General features: G+C 37.5%; 1 protein-coding gene across 1 annotated transcript in view; it reads left to right on the plus strand.

Annotated features, from left to right (window-relative positions):
• ADGRL4 (adhesion G protein-coupled receptor L4) overlaps nucleotides 1-22,943 on the plus strand; it is a 75,322-nt gene that overhangs the window by 22,485 nt on the left and 29,894 nt on the right. The window contains exon 3 of the mRNA XM_019618847.3: nucleotides 16,660-16,812. Coding sequence (XP_019474392.3) covers nucleotides 16,660-16,812 — 153 coding nt within the window. The remainder of the gene's footprint in view (nucleotides 1-16,659; nucleotides 16,813-22,943) is intronic.

Here is a 22,943-nt window from a genome sequence, read left to right on the forward strand (position 1 = left end):
TTCAGCCTTGAGATGCCCATTTATGCTTAAAGACAATAATTCTGCTCAAAATAGACTATCATAGCCTTCTATTGGTCACAGTTATTATCTTCAATACCATGCTAGACAGGGATTGTTTTTTATTTTATTTTTAGGGAAGATTTTGGTCTTCCTGAGAGAGGTGCATTACTCTGTTACTGCAAAGTAATATCTGTTGACCGTGCCATGGTTCCTCTAGACCATCTCCTAGTACTCAGCAATGAGAACAGCAATGTGGGGCTTAGGAATGAGTGCATGTAGTGTGTAATTTCTCCAGGGTGTTAAAAGAGTTTTCAAGATTAAATTTCCCAGTCACCTGAATCCTTACTACCTCTGCTTCTAGATCTGCCTTCCCAACTATGCAATGTATTGTTATGCAATCTTTCATTCAAATGGAAAACAATCTGGAGAGCAGAGGAAGTTTCAGTTTGCTTTATTTCTTAGGATTCATTATTTGATTTATACTCTACCCAAACAAGATGAAGGTGCCAAATGAGTTTGTATTGCTACAGAAGCCCTTGTGCCCTTTAGGATTTCGGATTTGTTTTGTTTAAATCAAAACAGACAAGAAAGGGTTTTGTAGATGAGGAACTGAGAAATAAGTAGGTTAAGTGATTGCTCAGGTTTCCAGTCTGTAGTGAAGCTAATAACTGAACGTGAAACCTGCAGATCTACCAAGGTTGTCTCTGTAATCAAGCTCACAAGCTCTGCTTGTGGGTGTTGCTTCAGGAAAGTGGAAGAAGGTGGAAAGCCAGGGAAGGCAAGCCTTCTGTAAATGAAAGAGGAGAATGAACAACACAGAGCTGGAAAAAAATATGGCAGAAGCTACTTTCTTTTCCCTTAACCTGTGTGTTAGTGGTGTATGGGGGGGTGGATGTGATCACTATGCACCTATCAAAATGCCTTGTGATTTTCCAGAGGTAAATATAGAATTACAGAGGTCAACAATCAGAGGAGCTTGTACTTGCCAGCACATTCATAATTGCCTATTTTGCCTTTTGTTATGGGGCTAGCCACGAAAGATAGATTTCCTGTTGGCCCTTAATTGTGCTGTTCCCACTATCACCCCCATATCAACTCTCAGTAGAAACTGGTGTGCTAGAGCACTGCTGAGAATAAAAGTATGGATGATGTCTGCCATGCAGTCCACTACAGAGGCCATAGCTCTTCCTCGTGCTTAATATAGACAGGAGGCATTCAGTAGCAGTTGGCAAATGTTGAATTATTGTGTCTACAGCACTTAATATAATTATTGTCCAAATGATAGAACAGAGAGATAAGTTCAGTGTTGACAAGCAGACTTATCCACCGTCAGAGTTTAGCTAACAGACTTGCTGGTTTGGAATTCAAGAAAAATCTACCCTGTCAGAAAGGATTTAGAAAATTAAATGAGTTTGCAGATTGCTCTGCACGACAGGTTTTTTGTCTGCCTTCAAGGTCTATATGATCTAACCAAACATGTGAAAATAAGATACATATTTCTGAGTGCTGTATTAGTTTTTGTTATTATGGAGAAGTGTTAAATATGAGCAGTAACACTAAATAGTTATTTTAATCTATTAAATATTTTGTGGATTAATAATAGTGTATGTGAAGGCTGGAGAACTGGGATAGCTGAAATCATTTTTGGGTGGCTTCTCAATGGGCTATCTGCTCAGGAAATTCACTTTCTTATCTTTTTAGCCTCAAGGAAGCAAATGTAGACAAAAGAGATGACTCCACAATTACGTCTTGACTAGAAATAACTGCAGCAGAAAGTCTGTTTGCTTCTCTCATCTCTTACTAAGAAAGTATAATTAGTACACTACTAGATGTTTGTAGTGATGTTAGGCAGTGTTACTGTGAAGGAACATAAGCTGCCACTGCAGCTCTTTTTAAACACACAGTAGAAACAGACAGCTCTGCTATGGTGACAGGAAATATCAAAGCAATGAAACACTGATGGGGGTAACAATATCTCAGCTAATAAAATGGCTACAATGACAGCCATTGTATAGATAAGGAAGCTGAGGACATTTGGATGCTCTTTGTTGGCATGCCAAGTTGCAATTATCCTATGACAGAGCCCTTCTGGGCTATGATTGATGAAATATTTTCAGGGGGAAAATGCTTCAATAAGTGAATTTCACTGGGTTTCATGATGACATTGCTTGCACAATGGTTGGCAAAAAACAAAAACATTTTAAGCAGAACTCAGACCTAGGAAAACATGGCCTCATTTAATCTGCTAGGGATGTCCTTGCCATGTTCGCTCATTTGTATAGTATGTTGATGTAAACAGCTCTAATTTTGAAGTTGTTGTGTTGACCTTTTCTGACATTGAGATCAAAGAACTTTCCTCAATAAAGATGAGAAGACTTTAAAGACTTCAGTGGTGTGTCAGAGTAGGGTATGTTTAAACAAAAAAAAAAATAACAGTGCAGCCTTTGACTGAAACAGGCACTGAATGAAGTTCTAAAGAAAGTCATTGCTCCTCAAGAAAACCATCATTATCTTGCAGTTTGGCCTAAAAGTGAGCCGGAGTTGAAAACAATTTTTTTCCTCCTTCCCCTGGGCCATATCTCGCAGACTGATACTGCTAGCTGTTTCTGTCATATGTAATATAGATGTCACCAGTCAAGAGGACAGGCATGCTCTTTCCTTTATTCAAATTCCTATGTGAATATGAGGTCTGGTGATGCCTATCTCTGACCAATAGCCTGTAAAATAGATTTTCCAAAGCATGGCATTACCCTTTTTGTGATGCTGTTCTGCTGTCTTATCACCAATGTGCCCTTTTCCCTAGCTCCAAGTGTCCCTTATCCCATATCTTTCAGTGGCCTCTAGAAGAGATCCTGGAGGCTGACTTTACAGTGCCTGATTTGGAGCCAAGGCAACTGCAGTAAGAATTTAAACTCTAATCCAGTATGTTATTTACCAGCTTGACCATGTGAAAATAAATACTTTAAACACTACTTATTTCTGTCTGTAGTATGTATTTACTTTTGGAATGTAAACCTATTCTACTTGACTGAATAAATAAGAGAAATGTTTAATACTTACTATAACATGAAGATCATAACAAATCCAGTACAAAAAAAAAAAAAGTATTTCCCAACAAACTACTCCAGGATTTCCAGTAACTTGGAGCAGAAGTAAGGATATCCTATAGAACTGCCTGTACAGGTACATCCAGAAACAGGGCAGAGGACAAAAGACAATGACATTCTTAATGAACAAAACATTTGATACATGATATAATAGTTTCCCTGTATTAAAAATAAAGTAATAATTTTTACTATTGCTTTTTGCTGAACCAATTTCTTAGCCAGTGTTTCTGAGAAAGCTGGCAGCACTTTTCTGCACATTTAGAAAGTGTAGTGGCCATGCTGCAGAGATCTATTCAGTGACGCTGGAAGTTTTGTATATTTGATAATGAAGATGTTTATTAGTGTTTGAACTTTGATTTAGGCAATTACTGAAGCTTTATTTTAATAAATAACTTTTTTTTTTTTTTAGGGAGAGATTTGCAGGGAAAAAAGTATTTAGCATTTCCAACTGTGAGTTTTGCAGCTAAATAATGCTCACTACACTAGTAGTGAGGCTTTCTGCAGCGTCCCCCTCTCTGACATGTCCTCAGCACAGCAGTTTGTAGAGATCTCTGTTTTACACTACTTTATTTGGTATATTATGGCAATCTTCTTTTTCTGCGGCTTCTGTCTTTTTTGTACATAGTTTATACCTTCACTTGAATCAGTGGCAAAAGTATTTTCTCATTGTTTTGTAACTGAGACTTCCTCATCCAGGGTCTGCTGAGATGACACAACATGGTACTGGATAAGCCAGGTCAAGCATCAGCAGCAGTGTGGCTAAGCAGCAGAATGCTTCATGCAGGCTAAAAATTTAAATAGAGAGCAGCACCAACACATCGTTGCCGCTTGTAGTACAACCTACTTCTGAGCTCCACATAGCCATCCATTGTGGTGCACAGACATATCTCTCTTGGCCAAAAGATACACAGCTTCATATAACACACAGTCACGCTCCCACCTGTCCGTATTTCCAGGCTTGAAATGCACATAATGCCTTATATTCCAGGCTGCATTATAATAGCAAAACTTTAAAATGTTTTAGATTGTTTTTGCTACATCTCAGTGTTATTCCTTTCCCTGCGATAAGTACTACTTCTTTCCAGTTTAAAGACTTTTTATTTTTTAATGGAAAGAGCACTTGTTTTTGCCTACTAGATGTGTTTCACATGTTTGGGCTAAGAGAGTCTTTAGCCTCTAAAATGAGAATAAACACACTCAAGAGAAAATGACAAGGTTATGTAGACAACGCTGATCATGAATATACAGAATGTTTCAAATTAGTACATAATAACTGTTGAAGAACAGAGCTGTTGGTGTAGTCGGCAAGGGAAATGTCTTTTGAGATTGAGTTAGGATGCTGTATATTATTGTCATATTCAAAACTCATTAAGGGATCTCAGTTCATTAATTTGTGCTATTTGAGTTGGGTCCAAAGTTTTCTGGATAGTATGCATCAGAAAGAAGGCTCCAGAAAGAGTTATTAAGACCACCTGGCATGAGGAGACCACAGATTCTGTAACTGCGAAGCTGTAAGGTTCAGGAAAAAAATGTTGTAAAGGCTGAATTTCCTCTTTCAGACATCTGATTTCTGAAGGTATTGCTTCAGAAAGAGTTGCTATGCTTTTCAAATAAACAAATTTCACTAACATTATATCAAGCTATTGCATAGGAAAATGAGTACTCAAATCTGCAGCCTTTTAGCAGTGCCTGAGCAGTAAAATGGACCTGATTCTGCAGTGTTTTAAAACCTGTAATTCTACTTGCATCATTATATTTAGCCCTAATTCACATCAGAAGATAAGAAATGAAAGCTGTATGTTTTTATAGTGACTTTTGTTACTGAATGTGAAATGCCGATGTCAATCTGTTGGAATATGACTGCCAGTAGTTAAGGCATTTTCACCATAGAGTTAAATGCTTACAGCATTGACAGTAGCTGGAAATACTTCAGTGGTTATTGTTGAAGTCATTAGTTGAGCTGAAGTAATGTTGGCATGTTTTCCCATTGGGTAGAATTCCTCTGTCTAATTGTCTCTCTCCTTCTTGCCAGACCATATTTGATATCTGTGGGTTTGGAGACTGGATGTTTTCCAGTAATTAATGGCTTTTCTCAGTAATAGATTAAAATGATTTCCTTTCATGAATTAGGCTATTATCCAGTAGTGAAGCTACTGAATTCCAGAGCATTTAAATGGGATAAGTTACAGAGGTAATATATTAAACAAAAAAAAAAAAGTCCCACTATTTTGGAGGAAAAGTGAGTGAACCATTTTAGAAGATGCTTAGTTGACGTGTGATTTTTGACAAGAATGAAAAAGGAGGGGGGAAAAAAAAAAGGCCATTATGCTACTGGACTTATTTTCTTTTCATTACAAGAATTTAGTATTTACTTGGAGCAATGTAGTCCATACACCTCTTCAACTAGTATTAGGTCACCCTGTGTAACCCCCTGAATAGTAACAGCAATTAAATTTCATCAAGCTACTCTTGTCATGAGTACTATAACTTGAGTTTGACAGAAGTACATCATAAACTCAGTGTCTTTGATGCTCAGACTAGACTCTGTCCACTCAAAGCATAATTAGCTTGTGATTTCAGAAATCAATGAATAGCATTCCGCAATGGAAAAAAAAAAACAACTTGTAGTCACCATTTTCATCCGTATTATTTGAGCTATTACTTCTTTCTTAGAGCATTTTTGCCACATCTTCTATTGTATTCTGCTTTTTTAATCCAAAATAGAACTCAGTACAGCTGTAAAAGTAAGAAACAATTTTAACTGTTTCTGATATGTTACAGCAAATAATTTTTCAAACAACAAAATGCATTAAAGATATCATAGATGAATGATACCTGCGTTTTTAACATATTTTAAGTAGCAGATTCAAAAGCATGAAGAAGTACTTCCATTTAAATACAGTGAGCCCTGGTTTCCTTTCTACATATGGATATGCTTCTGTTAACCAAATAAAGTTTTCCCACTAAAGCTCTTAAATCACATTATCTCATGATTTAGCAAAACTTATTGATAAAGTTAACTTTCTCTTTTATCTTCAAAAAGTACTATTGAAGTGGTGAGTGTAAACTGGCAGTTTACATCTCCAAGGCTGGGAAGATAGTCTGGCGATGTGAGTCATGGGAACTTCATGCTTATACTGACTTCCAGTCTTATGTTTCACTTTTAGATGAAGTACTTTTGAAGAAGCCAGAGATCAAGAGTAATCAAGATCAAGAGTAACAGAGTAATGCTGTTATGGTTATACTGCTTTTTTAGACACATTTAACATCTGTTGGATACAACTCAGATTTGGTGCATGATTATGTACAATCTCTTTGCAGCTACTGGGGAATTATTTCCTTTCAAAGACTCCAGTTAAAAGTTTCTGTTGTGAAATTCAAAAGGAAATTTGGATTTAGACTAACAACAGAGTGTATGATAGTGAATTTATGTATTTGGGTTCAAAAAAAATTCTGCTTGTGGGGTTTGCAGAAATGAGTGTGGGAAATAACAAGAATCAGGTGAGTTAGGAAGCAAACAGCAATTTTGAATCCTAATTTCCTGAATGTTGTTATACAGTGGCTAGTGCAGTACTGCAGTAAGGATATGAGTATGCAGCAGAAATCATAGTATTTATTTATATGAACTGTAGAAAGAGTTAAACAATATAATCAGGATTTCAACCTCACATTCTGCTACATCTTCTTCCATGATACTGGTATAGAATCAGCACTGTGGAAAACTAAATGGGAAGTCTGCAAGAAATTGCAATGCAGATACTGTCTGGCTATGATATTATTATTACAGTTTCATTTTCATTTCTGAAACTGAATGTTTTCTTGGGCTGCATATTCAGTTCTACAGAGGCACAGTTATCTACTGACAAATCCTTGTCCATAGGGAACTGCTGTTCTGCTCACTCAAATCTGTTCTCTGATTGTACGTACGCTGTTTTACTTTTCAGTTAAAAGGTAAGTTTTAGTGAAAGCAATCAAGTTAGCTGTAAAAATGAAAACTATATTGGGAATGACATAATTTAGTAAAAGGGAAGTTTCAGAAACCCTTCTGCTGATAGCATTGAAAAAAACCACTGATGTCTGTGCACTCTTGGCAGCTTTAATCCAGCATATTCCCATTCAGCTGCTCTTCACCTTGTTTAAATGCAGTGTTTCTGATGAAGGCAAACCAAAAAAACTGACAATGCATCTCAATTGCATTCTTTGTAATCCTCAAGTTTGACACAGGGTGCCTGACAGGATGTTGAGGTTGGGCCCTGGTAATTAGATCTGTGTAGGGTGAGAGAAGGAAAAGCAATGTGATTTTCATTCTGCTCTTTGCAACTTTTTCCTCCAAGAGTCTGCTTTTATAAAACTGTAGGTTAATGGGAGCCATTCCTTTGACACATCAGTGAGCTCAAGGTCAGGCTCTGCTATGGAAGCAGACTTTTCACATGCTTAAGTAAAACATGAATTTGGTGCTGCTGTGCTCACTCATAGATAAGCAGAGAAACCAACCTGCTGTTTGAGGGCCTGCCACCAGAAAGAATGATGGACCAGGTCAGCTGGAACAGCTTTCTTCAGAGTCTGGTAGAGATGAACCTGAACTCGTCCTTTAGTTCAAGTCTCCCCCCCTGCTCTAGGGAGGAATTCTTCTTCATGTTCACTGCCACATGCTGTCTGTGGAGTGACCTCCCGTGCCTTGCCATGCCCCTGGTGATAGGCGCTTGAAACTGCCCTTGTGCTGTGTTAAGGCTCCGGACCAGGCTGGCATCAGTCCTCTAGCATTTCCAGCCTGGCGTGGCAGCAACCTGGCACTGTTGGTGCCAGATGGTGTGTCAGAAGACTCCAGGATCATTCCAGGCATTATCCCTGTGTGTCTAGTGGATAAATCCATGTCCTGACACAGAAGAGTGTTATTTCTGATCAAAGCTTTTGCTGCGTGCTTGTAGGGTGTTTGGTAAAGCTTATCATATAGTGTTTAATGTTTCTCTGTCTTTCTCAAGCTATGTTGTCTCTTACTTACCCCCTTTTCCATATCTTATTTTATCATACCATAAGGACAATGTTTTGAAAATATAAACTGCAGCATGGTGATGCATTTCCTGGCTGTGTTCAAAGTCTGGATAAACATCTTCCTCTTTTGTATTGGAATCTGGAAAAGTGCTGTGTGGGATATTTTTCCCTCTTAATCAAACTGTTTGATGAGTTGTTTTCCTTCACTCTTACATCTTTCTTGGGACCAAAACATTTAGGTCTGAGTAGCAATAGCATCTCATTCATTAACATCCTGTTGAATGGGAGCCTTGGGTTGTTTCAGATCACGCTATGGATAACCAGTATGCTGGTTATTTAGATGGATTATTGTTTTATCCTATTCAAGTGTCAATAATCTTGTTTTCCAGTGAATTCATCCAGTCATCGCTCCTAGTATCCAAAACCAGGCTGAGAACTACAGCACTTCATCCTTATCATTAATTTTGTTCTGCTTACCTGTAATTACTTGCTGTTTCCCATACTGCTCCACTACAGTCTCCTCTTCTTCAGCTGTTTATTTTAATGGTTTGTCTGGCCAGGTGCTCAGCTAGTGAATTCATGTCACTTTCCTGGCGAAGGCAGACAGGGAACCTGAGTGCTTCACATGCAAGGAGGTCACGGTCTGCTTCCCCTAAGAGTGAGTGGCAGTTCCTGGTCCCTCGTGCCTAAGTTGTGATGTTGTGGGCTGTGCTCTTCACCCACACCCCTGACAGCTGCCCTGGGACCCTGCTCATCACATCAGCAGGAGATGCTGGACCAGCTCCAAACATTTGTAATAGAAAGGGTTGCAAATTTTCAGAGTGCTTACAGCCCTTCCTTCCCCGATGTTATCAAGGAGGAAGTGCCATACAGATAATTAACAAATGCGGGAGGGGCACACCCAACTTGAAGCTCTCTATTTGCACCAGCACAGCTCTGGAGCTGTTGTACTGAATCTCTTTTGGTCTCTGCAGCCGTTGTACTGAATCTCCTTTGGTCTCTGCAGCCCTCAGGTCTCCTCTGGGAGGAGTGGCAGGTCGTGTTATGGCTGTCTGCAATGCAGGTGCATTTGAGGAGAGGCAGTGCTGGGAAAATAGTGCACAGGGCCATTCAACAGCTATTTGCCCCCCCTCTCCCCAGCTTTTGTTTCCCTCCGTTTCTCTAATTTGAGCACCCTGTTTTTTTTCTGTTCTCAAAGTCCTGCAGACACTTGCCTGGGTGAATGTTTTGTTTGCAGTCAACAAGTAGCACTTCAAAAAATATATTTTTTTTCCCATCTTATTCCTCACGTATGAGCAATCACAAATAACAAATTTATTGATTGACTGATATTTTGCAAGTGTTGAAAAGGTAGGCTGTTCTGTGTGGCAAAAAAATGACAATTTCATCACTGACATCCAGTAATAAATAATTTTCAGAATTTACAAATTAAGCAAAAATACTAGTAAGAGGTGAAGGAAGCAGTCTAGTTAATATATTAACCTCTCCAGTCCTTTTTGCATTCTCTAAGTCTCAACCTGAATGTATTTTGAGTATGTAGGAACATGACTTTTCTCCTTTTTCAGACCATTTGGCCCTCTTCCTTATAATGAGACCATGGGAATTTTTTTCTTGTGATGACCTTTAGTTCAGCCAGACTCTCAGGAACTGTTGATCTGAAATCATCTTTGCATATACACATAGCTTGTGAAGAATGTGAGAGAGAATGTGTTTGCTGATCCAAAGACTTCTGGGAGCCCAGCTAGCTGCAGAGCCTTTACATCCAAACCAGTTAAAAACCCCTGGCAAGATATGCAAATGTCCCAAGGAGGCATTGTGAAGGGCTGTTACAAAGAGGTAGAGAATTATGAAATTCTAGCAGGATGGAGCTTTCAGTGACTAGATTTCCTGTTCAGCAACTGCATGGTCCCATGCCCCGCTGTAGGACAAAGATGAATCCGGCCCATTATGAAAGCAATTCATATTTAAATGAGCTTTCCAGCCCAGTTCTGCAGTCTCAAGTGGTTTTTCTAAGCATCTGCTCTTTCGTGCTGATTTAGACCAAACTTGAATGCTGAATCTTTGGAGAATCACAAACAAATTGTGTTAAATTACCATTAATGGAAACACATCACAAGAAAGGCAAGGCAAGGCTGTTAATGGTATTGCTGTTCTTAACTCAGGCTGTGATGGCTGTAGACACAGTCCTGCAGCACAGAAGTAATGTATGTAAGATCACCCACTGTTCTGAGACCTCCAGACAAGCTAAGCACAGCAGGGTGAGTAGCACTGGAATTTGTTTTACAGGAAGCCTTTCATTTCCTTGCTTTTGAGGGGTTAAGTGAGGCACTTCAAGTACTGTTCTCCCATGGGGGTTACACTAGGGAAGGGTAGTTTTAGTTTCCCTCAGGGGCTCCATAGCAGCTTTGGCAGCAGAGGCTGCTGTCAACAGAGAACAGCCAGATGCTATGAATCAATGTATTCCCCAGCCACCCTAACTGCGTTTCTTTCCTACTCAGGGCTGTCCACTTCTCAGACTGCTGTGTGCAGTACTGATCCCCAGCCACAGCTGTTCTTGCTGGACAGATCTTCCCCAGTGACCTCTGACCTCAGCTTTAAAAGGTCTGGATTAGTGAGCAAAATTAATGGAAGTTTTAATCATTTCTTTTTATGTCATCTGGGAAATGCATGGAATAGAACAGGCTGTGAATATATTGTAGTATATATAGTGATGGCCTTGATATGGAGCTCTTTGAGGCCCTTAGTAACATCAAGCATTCATTGAACATGTGAAAAGTGCTGCTACATTGCTCAGGTGTGGCTTTGGGAAAAATCAAAACCAAATAAATCAAGCCCTGTCAGGAATCTGTTGACCTGCAACAGTCAGGTTTCTGCTGCCTCTGGAAACCCGTTGCCTTTCTGAACTGCCTGGCTAGGGTATCCATGTAGGAGCCTACACAAGCATCCTGACTGCAGCACTGACAGACAGCACTGCTCTGGGAACCAAGAGTAAGGCCTCTGCCAGAGAAGTAGAAGAATGAGAGTCCTGAGTGCTCAGCCCTTATCCAAGACCCCAGTAGAAAGCCTTGGGAAATGTAGATTAACTGGCAGATATTGACCTGAGACTTCTGAGAATTCCAGCTCCTGAAAAACAGCAACAACAACAAGGGAGAGTTGATGTTGGAGAGATGGAGAGGCTGTGCAGCTCCAGGGCTACCTTTCCAATGTGATGGGCTCCAAAACTGCCCTGTTCTGATGCTATTGGTCATTATGACACAAGAGTTTCATTTAGGTGACTCTTATTACCAGTAACCAAATTTTGGGTCCAATATTGCCTTTTTTTTTTTTTTTTTTTTTTTTTTTTTTTTTCAGTTAGGTCACATAATCACTTACTACCATGAGCCTGGCTGCTGTCAACTTAACTCAATACCTGCCAGAGAGACCAGAATATATTCCATGATATGTAGTTTCACTTCTCTAAAAATCTGATTTTATGTGGATTGATGAGGACCAAACATGCTCAGCTTACTCTGTATTTTCAGCCTTGCTTGTTAGTTAATTAAAGGGAGAACTAGTTTCCTTAAATTGATTTTAACAAAGAAAAAAAAAAAAAAAAAAAACATTCTGCTGTATAACTGTGAATCAATATCACAGGCTTCACCACAAAACTAATTCTTCATATTACGTGTCATCATATAATCATAACGTCTATCGTGGAAAGGTACTCAGTGCAATGGTAATCCTTTGAGGCTGTTGGTTTGACAAACTCACTGCCATAAGTTCCCCTTGTGACACTTTTTCATGTAAAATACGTAAACAGCATTACAGAAATCCTATATCTAGAATTGATAAATCAAAGTGTTCTCTTGTGCTTGTCACAATAATAACAAATGGTGTCATTTTGTAACTGTAGTTGTCCCAGAGTTTTCCTATTGTAGATTGAAATTTTATAACCACCCAGTAATGAAACAGTATGTACAAAAGGGTAAAACTTGCATTTTGGGAAGGATGTGGAATATGATTTCAGTAATTTGCTCTATGCTTTATTCCTAAAAATCTTATCATAATTCTCTAGTTTCCAACAGCTTCATGTTTGTAAAATCCACAAATCATTTTTCCTCTTTAAATTTCATACGTTTTTAAATTTCTAAAAGGACGAAATGCTCAATAAATGCTAAACAGAAATCATACACATTTTATTTTTCAGTAAACAATATTATGTATGTGATGTAAAAGAGAGATTTATTTTTTTTTTTCCCCTCAAACAACAATCCTCTTCGGCTTCCTCTGTGAATGAGAACTTCCATTAATACCTGAACTTCTGAGTGAGGCTACTTAATCCTAAATCAATTGTGTTCTCATAGTAATTACTCATACAGTTTTAATACAGAAATACCAACCTCAGTTCAAAAGTTTGGAAGGAGTGTATTACCTTTTCAGATATACGTATATATGCTTACTTTTTAGAACTTTCTACATTTTTGAGACACCAGTAGAGAAATTCTTGCATGCAGTTATCAACTAGTTTTATCTAGCCACGTTACAGTTATGCAGAGTAAAATACACAGTTGCATTTTCAAGGAGTTTTGTTTTACATCAGTTTTATTTTATATTACTACATTACTTGTGCTATGTAAGCATCCTACCAACACTCTGCTGCACAGTAATTAACTTTGACTTTTGACCAGTCTAGAAGTCTCTGTTTTCTGTTGTTGTTTTTTTAACCAGAAGAAAAAAATAAATATATCTTTAAAGAAATGTGGATTTCTTGAGTATTGCCTGCAGTGTTCAGTGGTTATCTGTGCTGGTTGTGAATGCATATGCAAAAATTAAATCATGTAGCAAGAAAGCAGTTGGATTATACTGTTGCTGTCATTTAAGCTATACCTCTTGGTGGAAAAATGTTTGTTAAAAAATTTTCTGTCCATAAATCCTTTTCTTGTTTGTTTCTTTTTGTTTGTTTGTTTTTGTTTTTCCTGACTTCCCTTAAATCACAAATCCAATAGCACTGTAAATTCTGTAAAATTTGTAAACTATCTTCAATCCCCTAAGCTTCACGTTAGCTGTTATCTGAAGAAAAAAAAAAACGTTTTGCCTATATCAACAACTAAATGTATTCATCAGTTTTAATGTTGTAAAATATTTTGTGTGAAGTCAGGCAGATTATTTAAATACATTTAGTAAAACTGAATATAAAATGTTTTTCTTAACTTTTTCCCTTGCTTCCTTTCTCATTGATCTGGTAGTTTTTCATAGTGAGCACCATTCTGGGCCAATTTATGTCAGTGACTTTAATACCATTAATTTCAATGGAAGCAGGATATGGTCAGTAAATTATCCCCCAGCATGGTCTGCTCAGTATTACATTAGATGATGGGAATAGCGAAAAGAAAACTGCTTATGAACTAAACTCTTTAAAATTTCCATTTCTGTGTTTACAATTTAAGATTCTATTATTCTGTTCAGATGTTCTTGATGTTTCTCAAATTACGTGATAATAAACAAGACCATACGTCCTTGACAGTACATACAGCTGGTGTCTGGGAATCATGCCATAGTGAAGATGCGCTGGACTTTATTTTCTATAATTTAAGCATCTTATTATTTCTTTCTGAAAATGGGATAAAATTGCTACCATTTCTGAATGTGGTAAAATTTTCAGTCACTTGATATGTCTCAGTATTTCTTAATAGAAGACTGACTACCTTATTGCATTTGTCTACATATTCCAAATGGAGCAATTGATAGTATGATTTCTAACTATTGATCTTGTACAGTGTGCATATTTTGTATGTAACTGGAGACAAAGTACAAGAACATCATGTCCCTCCTTCTTAAAAATCTTGATCCTGACAATTCTCTGGCTTCGAGCCACTGAAGGTAAACATTTCCTTAACTTTTGCCATGTGTGGACTCTGCCCTGTATTTTTCTTTTTTCTGGTACATAAGAGATGTTTCCTTTGCATTCCCGCTTCTTTCGTCTATACAGTTAGACAAGAGGTAATGGTCATAAGTCATTGCAGTGGATGTTCAGGTTGGATATTAGGAAAACTTTCTTCACAGAAAGAGTGGTCAGGCGTTGGAACAGGCTGCCCAGGAAGGTGGTGGAGTTATCATCCCTGGAGTTGTTCAAGAAAAGAGTGGATGTTGCACCGAGTGACATGGTCTAGAGCTGTCACAGGCATGGGTTGATAGTTTGTCTAGATGATCTTAGTGGTCTTTTCATCCTTAATGATTCTATGACTCTGTTTAGGATTTAAAAAAAATAAAAATAAATAAAAAAAAAAAAAAAACACCACAAAAGTCTCACAGTATCGCTGCTTTGAAGAACAGGCTAAGCAAATATCCTGCTATTTGACATTGATAACACTGCATGTAGAGTGACTATGAACAGAAGTGCAGCTATGCTAGCTCTCACAATTAGTGAATAAAGACTGTAAAGTACATTTGGTTCACCCAAGCTTGTGTTGACAAGTGCATCAAACTCGGTTACTGAAAACAACATATTTTTCTAAGTTAGCTGTAGAACAGGCTTGTTTACTCTTAGAAAAGTAAGACAAGCCTATCCCAGAGGTTCTAAGTCCAGGTATAAGTATTCTAAGTGAATTTAGTCACCAATCTTACATATACTCTAAATATTGGGAAAAACAACAATAACCTAGTAAAGTTAATTAAACAGAGTTGTAAATATGATATCGATGATAATTGTATGAGTCATTTTAGTGTTTTCTACAAGTAATTTGTCACACTTGAAAAGTAGTAGTGCTGAGTGTGAAGACTTTGATTCTTATATTTGAGATCCTAGGAAACAAATCCAAAAGGGGAGATTTTGCATATATCCTGCACTTTTTATCTCCTCAGCTCTGTTGTTCCCCTACTTTGAGTAAAGTCCTGCAGTGATCAGTGTCTCCACTTAGCTTCCATACCTTCTATCCCACAGGTTTTCCAAAGCCAATGCGTGTTATTTTCTAGTAAGTATAATTTCTTCCCAATGCCGTTTGCCAAACTGGATTTTTCATATTCCCATATACAGTCTCTGAAGTTGGATTAGCACTTTTCCCTCCATCTTACTTTCACTTAAACTAATTTAGATTTACCTTGGCGTTCCATCCAAATCATATACCTTCTCTCCTGTATTCTCATGAATGCCAAAGCTGTAAAATAAATATTGTTGACATGTGTTGGCAGTCCTCTTATACTTGGATTCCTCATTAAATTACATTCACTTTTAGTTATAATGAGCTTAATCCATTTAATACTGTTGACCCAAATTCCCTGAGGAAAGCTGCCATTCTGAATTGATATTTGCATCTCTGAGTTAACTGAATAATATTCAAAATTATGTCAGACTTCAATTCTGAAAAACGTTCTGTGCCAGGGTTACTCTGGGAGTTGAGACTAAGTTACATTGCAGAAATCTATTCCTGTAATGCTTTACAGCTCTTAATGTACATTAATCTTACTACTTCCCTAACTTACATGACACTATGCTTATCTGTATCCTATCTCTGAGAACACATTGTGAGAACACTGGCCATTGGGAAGCAGAAGCACCTTTCTGAAATTCATCCTTGGGCATCTTTTCTGAAATCATATTTCTTCTCCCTGTCATGCTCCTTAATCGTTCTTCTTCTGCAATAAATTATTATTTCTCTCCCTGTTAGAATTCTTTCCTGTCATTCATCATGTTACAAGTACCTTTTACTTGAGAACAGGAACAAAATCCCAGCAGACTTCAGGAAGCCTTTAACTCTTTTACTTTCTCAGGATGTAGAAAATAGAGAACTCAGTGTCTTCTTGTTTGAGATTTGTTTGTTTGTTTCAGAGTTTTGAGGTGCTTGGGGAGAAACAGGCTATTTGGAAAGATATTATTAGTGTTGTGAATATTATTTCCAGTCTGATAAGCAGATGTTAAGATCAAGCCAGGAGTCTTGCTCATTAGTTTGTTAAGATCTTTGGGATAACTAAGAAAAAATGACAGCTCAGTCATCTAGTATTTGGCAACTCTGCTCACAGTAGGAGTGCTGGAGTCTGATGATCTTTAAGATCCCTTCCACCTAAGCCATTCTATGATTCAGTCAGTAAGACAAACTTTGTAAGCTTATTGTCTGGTACTGCTGAGAAATACCACAGATAGTCTTCAACAAACCAGGTAAAAAAAATTCAATTTAGCTATATTGATTCTGTTTTAATGTTAATGAATGCAGTGGGTTACTTCTTCCTTAGGGTGATTTTCTACCTGTAGATTTGTGAAGATCATTATGGGTACCAAAAATATTATCAAATCAACTATACCAGAACATGCACTTGACTCAATCCATTATTCCAACTGAATATGCAAGACATTTGTTTCAATACCCCATTGGTTTTCTCATTTATTAGCTCGCTCAGGATGAGGGCAGAGAAGAGCTGCTGAACACCTGATTATATCCTTGGCAATGGAATATCTATACAAACAGTGCCAGCTCAGCATTCAAACATTATATAAATAAAATACTGAAGGCCAAATTAAGTTTTTACTTGGCTGTTTTCTTCAATCTGCAAATGCAAATGTGTTTCTCCATAATTTGTGTCTTGACAGATGATAATGAATGTGAAAATGCTACTCAGCCTTGTGGAGAGCATGCCAATTGCACAAACACTGTGGGAAGTTATTTCTGCATGTGTGCACCTGGTTTCAAATCCAGCAATGGTCAAAAAACTTTTGTACCTAATGATGGAACCTCCTGTGTAGGTAAGTTATTAATGTCTTCCAACTAGTTTTACATTGTCACTCTTCTCTTATTGTTTCTGTTAATTATAGAAAACTAACAAAATGCATTTACATTTGTGAGTGTTTGAGCGTGAAAGTAAAATTCCAACAATTTGGACTGGTACAAAACTAATATTCTAGTTTTTGGGCAAATGTTTCTCTCTGATAATACTGCAGCTGCCAGTGTTCTCAGTAACATTTCAATCTTTATGCAGTGTTCAGTATTTTTAATCCATTTGTCATAGTTTTAGAAAATAGATATCTAATTAAGGAGATACAGAAAACCCCAATCCCGTCTTTTATGACACTGTTTGATTGATCTGTGAACAAGTTGGTAGTATTCTTAAAACAAAGCAGAGTGACAAAGCATTCTGCATTCAGGTTAATCTTGACCAATACAATTCCCTACATGTATGACCTACTGTGCTCCAAATATCTTTTGTTTGGGGTCTCTGGTTTGGATATTTTCTGTAATTTTTCAAATCTGACCAAAAGCAATGAAAAAGATCAGTAATCCTACCTCTCGTACCATCCATCAGCTTCTGTTTCTATAGCAGTTGAATGGATTGTGTTCAAGATTATAGGGGAAGAAAACTTCTCTCGAAAAATGTTTTTGTTTTTTTTTTCTGAACATCTATGCAATCCTTTAGGATTTTCTTTGAATGGAAGAACTGTAACTATTTCTCTTTTTTCAAAGTTCTGGTAATTTTCTCTATATGTTGCAACAGTCCTCAGGGAGTGGGAAAATGAGAAATAAATCTATTGCCCTTTAAACCTTTATGCTGTCTATGTCTCATTCTAGATAGTCTCCTGTGTGCCTGTGAGTGCTGACAACCTCTCTTCTTCTTACTGCTTTTAATAACAGCAGAATGGCTGCATATTAAGCCAGAAAGTGATCTAATCAACATTTCTGGCCCATTGCTCACATACATCCAAAAGAGGCTGCTTTACCCAGCCACTATGAATTGTCTGTAAATTAGCTGAGATTGAGACTGTTAGCACATTGAGCTGTAAATATTCTTATGGCTTCTGGTCCATGCTTTGATTTTTACCAGTTACGACATTTCCTCAGCTTCAGAACTTTTGTCTTCAAATTTATTTCTCTGACTGTTTTTGTGTCGCTTTTTACCTCTAGCTTGCTAATGTCTTTTTCTTTTGCCCTCTTCTCTTTACAGGGCAGACCAATCTGTTTTTATTCTCCACTAAGGGTTAGTTAACTGCTTTTCCATTTTTTTATTTTGAAAATCCGTATGGGAGGAGCTGAAAGCTTCTAAAATTCACACTGAAAAAAAAAATTACCTGTGGGCACCTTTTCTCATTAAATGAGTGTATCAATTATCTTACCAAGCAGGAAGTCCTTAAGACAACCTTTTTGATCCACAATTAATTTTCCACTTTATCAGTCAGGGAAGCTCTAATATGATATTTCGTACCCAATGGACCTGCTGTTATAGGTAGTAGGTATGACTTGCAGCTTGTATTGTATCCAGGTTGTTCTATATGAAGCTTACATCAGGTTGCAGTTCTGATCACAGTGCAAGTTACTCAGTACAAATCAAAAGGCAAAGCTACCAAATATTCATCCTACCCAAATAATTTCAGAATCTGTAGAGTCTTAAGTTTCCTTTCTAATATTTATAACCTGATGTAGAATGTATGTGCCAATACCTTAAAATACAGCAGTGGAATTTTGGAGAGTGCAATATAATGCAACCTATTTGTTTATGGACAAATGCCATTAAACCTGTATGAAGCTCCCAATGGTAAAAGTTTGTACACTACTGAGTATCTGAGTGCATTTCAGAGTCTACGTGCATATATATACAAGTGCATTCTTCTTTTCTTCAGATATTATATTGATCTTCCAACTACAAAGCAACTATAAATCTCAAGGTAGTAAATCAAAAGAGAACTTGGGGAAACGTCAGTTCACCAGAATGTTAGGTTTTGCACTGTCAGCACTATTTCATTATGTTATCAGGTAGAATTGGTGAATAGATGACAATAAAATATGCTGACAAAGGAGGAACTGGAGAGTAGGAAGGGAGGGAAAGAAAGAGACAGAGAAGAAGGGAAATGGAGATATATGATATTTGTGAGGACATTTTTCTGCTGTCCTGAATAAGAAATCTGTTTACTTTGTAAAAGCCGTGTGTTTGTTTTTTTTCCTTAGATTTCACATTTTATTGAACATTAAGCTTCAGTTAAGGTCTACTTTTTTTTTGTCCCAGTCACTAAAGTAAAAACGTGAAAATAGCCATCTTTAAAATGAAAGTGACATCTGTGCCACTCAGCCTTTTCCAGTAACACGCTATTAGGTTTCTTCAGCTTTTTGTCAGCTTCTTCAGAGGCTATTGGAAAGGTAGCCTTTCTCCATCACATCCTTTACTGGGACAGGAGAATTGTAAAGTGGGGGATATGGCATTATACCACATTGCCAACCTTTCTTTTACCTGAGCAATTGTTAAGCTTTTTCATTTCTACTTTATGTATGCTGCTCCCTTCTACAGTATGGAGACATGGGGAGGGACATTTAGTCCTTTGCAAATGGACTTTTCAGTCACTCGCAAGCTACTAATAAGCAGAAAGTATAATGTAGACATCAAGCTGTCTTGACTGACTGGTGAAGAATCAAAGCGATGTAGGTACAATCCAGTAATTGGCCAGACTGAACATAATAACTGTTCTCAGTACTTTTAATTTAATTGGAATTTCCTTGCCTGCTGCAGTAAATGAGGAGTGACAAAGCACAGAAATAAAATAAAAGGTAATAAATCTTTTTTCACACTAGCCTAAGTGGTGTTGGTGATATCATTTTCTGATTGGAGCTATTATAAAAGCTTCAAAGTTCAGCTCCAGGATTTGTTTTGAATATTTACTAAAAGGCCAGGGCTTTTTGCAGAGCTATGGCAAATGCTCTTCTGTTTAAAAAGCTGCTATTCTTCAACCTTTGCTCAGGAATGTTGTCTGTGAAGACTGCACACACAAGCCTTGGCAGCCCACTCCTGCTCTTGTAGTAGATCAAGGAGGATGGTTTGAGGTCCTAGCCCGAAAGCTCAGGTGAAAATGAATTGCTGAAAGCACTGGCAAGCTGTTGTCTGTGTGCGATCCAACAATTGCATGCTCTTTAAAAAAAGGCATAAGTACAAAATATAAAGAAACAAAAACCTACAGCTACAACGGAGTATTTCAAAGCAGGAACTTAAAAGCAACATTGCTGCAATTGTAACAAATTGACTGTCCCTGAAAATCTTATTGATTTAAAAGGAATATGAAGCTGATTAGTACCTTTCAAGATCAGGCATATCGCCTTTCAATTTTGTCATCCAGAAGATTTTTTCTCTGGGAAACAGTAAATTAGTTAGGCATGATATGGACTCATTCCATATGGGCAACTGAACTGCAGAAAATCTATTTGCATATACTCAACGGGGTGTCTCTATCAGACTTTAAATAGCCATCCTGTTGCCAGAGATGTGTTTTCGTGCTTGAGTTTCTGCTGTTATTTTGGATAATCCTGCTTTCTCATTAAAATCTCCATTACACTTAATACGTGACATAATTACAAAAAGATGAGTAATTTGTATGAATGCCCAATAATGGCAAATAAATGATTTATCAAACTAGATTCATGGAAAGGAAATTATCATAATAATTTTTAAATACTTGGAACATTAAATCGCATGGCAAGCAGATAGCTAACAATGGCAATCTGGACAGTATTCAAATATTTATATAGTTAGAAGTCATTCTAAGTTTTAGCAAAGGCTGTTTTCATTTGTTGGTGTTTTGGAACTGTGTTATTTACTGAATTTCCCATTAAGACATGCATATCCTTCTTCTTGTAGCTAACAAGGCCAGAGAAATCTCAGGATAAGGCTGATGTGTTTTCTTGTTACACAAACTGTTATTGTGTTTTTCACCCTTGGCACTTCAATTCGCTCAAAGTTTGTCTGCCTCACACTGAGTCATGGAGCAGGGAACTGAGTGCACTTGTTTCAAAAAGGGATTTATAATTTCCTGGTGTGAGAAGTTATTTCAGTGCCAGGAGTAGGAATTTTAGCCTTTATCTTTAATGACAGCATTTAATTATGTGGCAGCCTATGTGTAACACTGTATCCTATTTTTTCCCCACTTTTCTTCACTTTTCATTGATGTAAAACATAGCTGGCCCCATGATTACAAGTACTGAGGCCACAGGATAATGTGAATAACACAAAACTTAGCTCATTAAAGAGAAACATTTGCAGATGGGGGCATTAGCAACCCAAAACCCTAATGCAGATAATAGTAATTTAACCTCATTGTGTAAGTTTCATGCTTTTTCCCACTCACCCAAACACAGCCTTCTTCATAGCTCTCCCCAGAGGGCAGAGGTGGCTGTGCTGAGGGGCTGTGGGATCCCAGCATCCTTCTCCTGTGCAGCACAGGCATTTGGGTGGCTCTATAAGGGGAGCATCTGGACCGCTGCTTCAAAATGCAGCCTTAGATGTGCAAAGCAGGGCCACTGCTCAGTGAGCAAAATAGGGATGTGAAAGCAAGCTGTGGGACCTCAGGAAATCTTGAATGCTAGGGAGAGCTTTATGATTACAAGCAGAAAACAGAGCTTGGGAATTGCATAAAACAACAGAAAGCATGTGTATGTAGGAAATGTTGAGGTACTCCATTAAAAGTTCAAACACACTTTACAGTTGCCTCATATTTGAAAAAAAAAAAAATAATCATTCTTTTGATTATAGAGACTCTTTTGCCATTAGTAAAGAATGTCTAAAAAGCAGATTGCCAGGTATCTTTCAGACATCTTTTTGCAGTCCCTGGATACATTTGCAGGCATGCACTGTGTTTTCTATTCTCCCACAATTTCTGATTCTCCTGCAACCTTGTATCACAGACATTATTGTTCATTTTTGTTTTATTCCATTTTGAAAACCATCAGCAATTTTAGATCAAAAGAAGAGCATAAAAATTGTTCCTGTATACTTGTGGTGCATTTCCAGCCTGCCTTCTGTTTGCTTGCTTTAAAAAGCTGTCTAACTGCACAAAGGCCTCCTATCGATTCAGGTAGATATATCCTCCAATAATCAGCTAATCAGTTCTTTTTTTCACCAGTTTCTTACTCAAATTCATCACCATCCTCATTCTTAGCTCAGTTTGTCTTCCTCTCCAGTTCATCTATTCCCCTTTCCAGCTTTACCTTAAGTTCTCAGCCTCTTTTCTTCTCACTATGCTCCTTTAAATCCGTTCATGTCACTTCTTCATTTTTCAACTTTTTGTCAAATATACCTGTCCCAAAAGTGCTCACATTTTTCTCCTTTCTAACACAGTATTTCATAGTCCATTACTTCATTCTTGAGAATTATTTGGTGTTGTTCCTACTTTACGTTCTCCAGTGAGTCCATTGAGTTTATTTGCTCTCTACTGTCAGCCAGCCAACTAATGCAAAATAATCCCTATAGCAGCTAGCAGCAGCACACAGAGCTCCTAAATTGATCAATTCATGGATTCTCTTACCAGAATTCATCAGGTTTGCTCTTGGACAGTGCCCCACCTTTATATTGAATGTGTCTACCGAGCAGCAAATTATTTAGAAGGGCAAAAGCCATGTTAGGCATATGCATTCTACCTTTGGATTGAAAAAAAAAAAGACCTAGTGAGCACTTTAAAGGCACAGAGCTTAAATCTTAGATTAACGAGATAGATAGAGTGATTTTTTTGTAGCATCTTTTTAAAGCCACGACTTAAAACAAAAGACTGATGTTTTCTTTCTCTTTTCTAACTGAATACTAAGGCTGAGAAAATCTATTTAGTCTAATCTCTGGAAAATGGATTTCAGATAATTTGCATCATGCCGAGTGTTTCGTTATGATAGAATTAACATTTAAGCTCATGGTTTTAAAATATGAACAATGCAGCATTATATAGTAAAACATGTGTGGCATGAAAATATGATCAATTATGATTTATCCTTCTAATCCCTAAGTATTATAATTGGCAGGTGTTTTGTCACTTAGTTTCCCTTTTTAGTTTTCACTTTTTTTTCTTCCATGAAATTTTATTATGAAACTGCTTGCAGTATGCAGAGCTATTATCAACAAAGCAGCAAGGTGTTAGTC

The sequence above is a fragment of the Meleagris gallopavo genome, chromosome 10, assembly GCF_905368555.1.
Source record: "Meleagris gallopavo chromosome 10, MGAL_WU_HG_1.1, whole genome shotgun sequence".
NCBI lineage: Eukaryota > Metazoa > Chordata > Aves > Galliformes > Phasianidae > Meleagris > Meleagris gallopavo.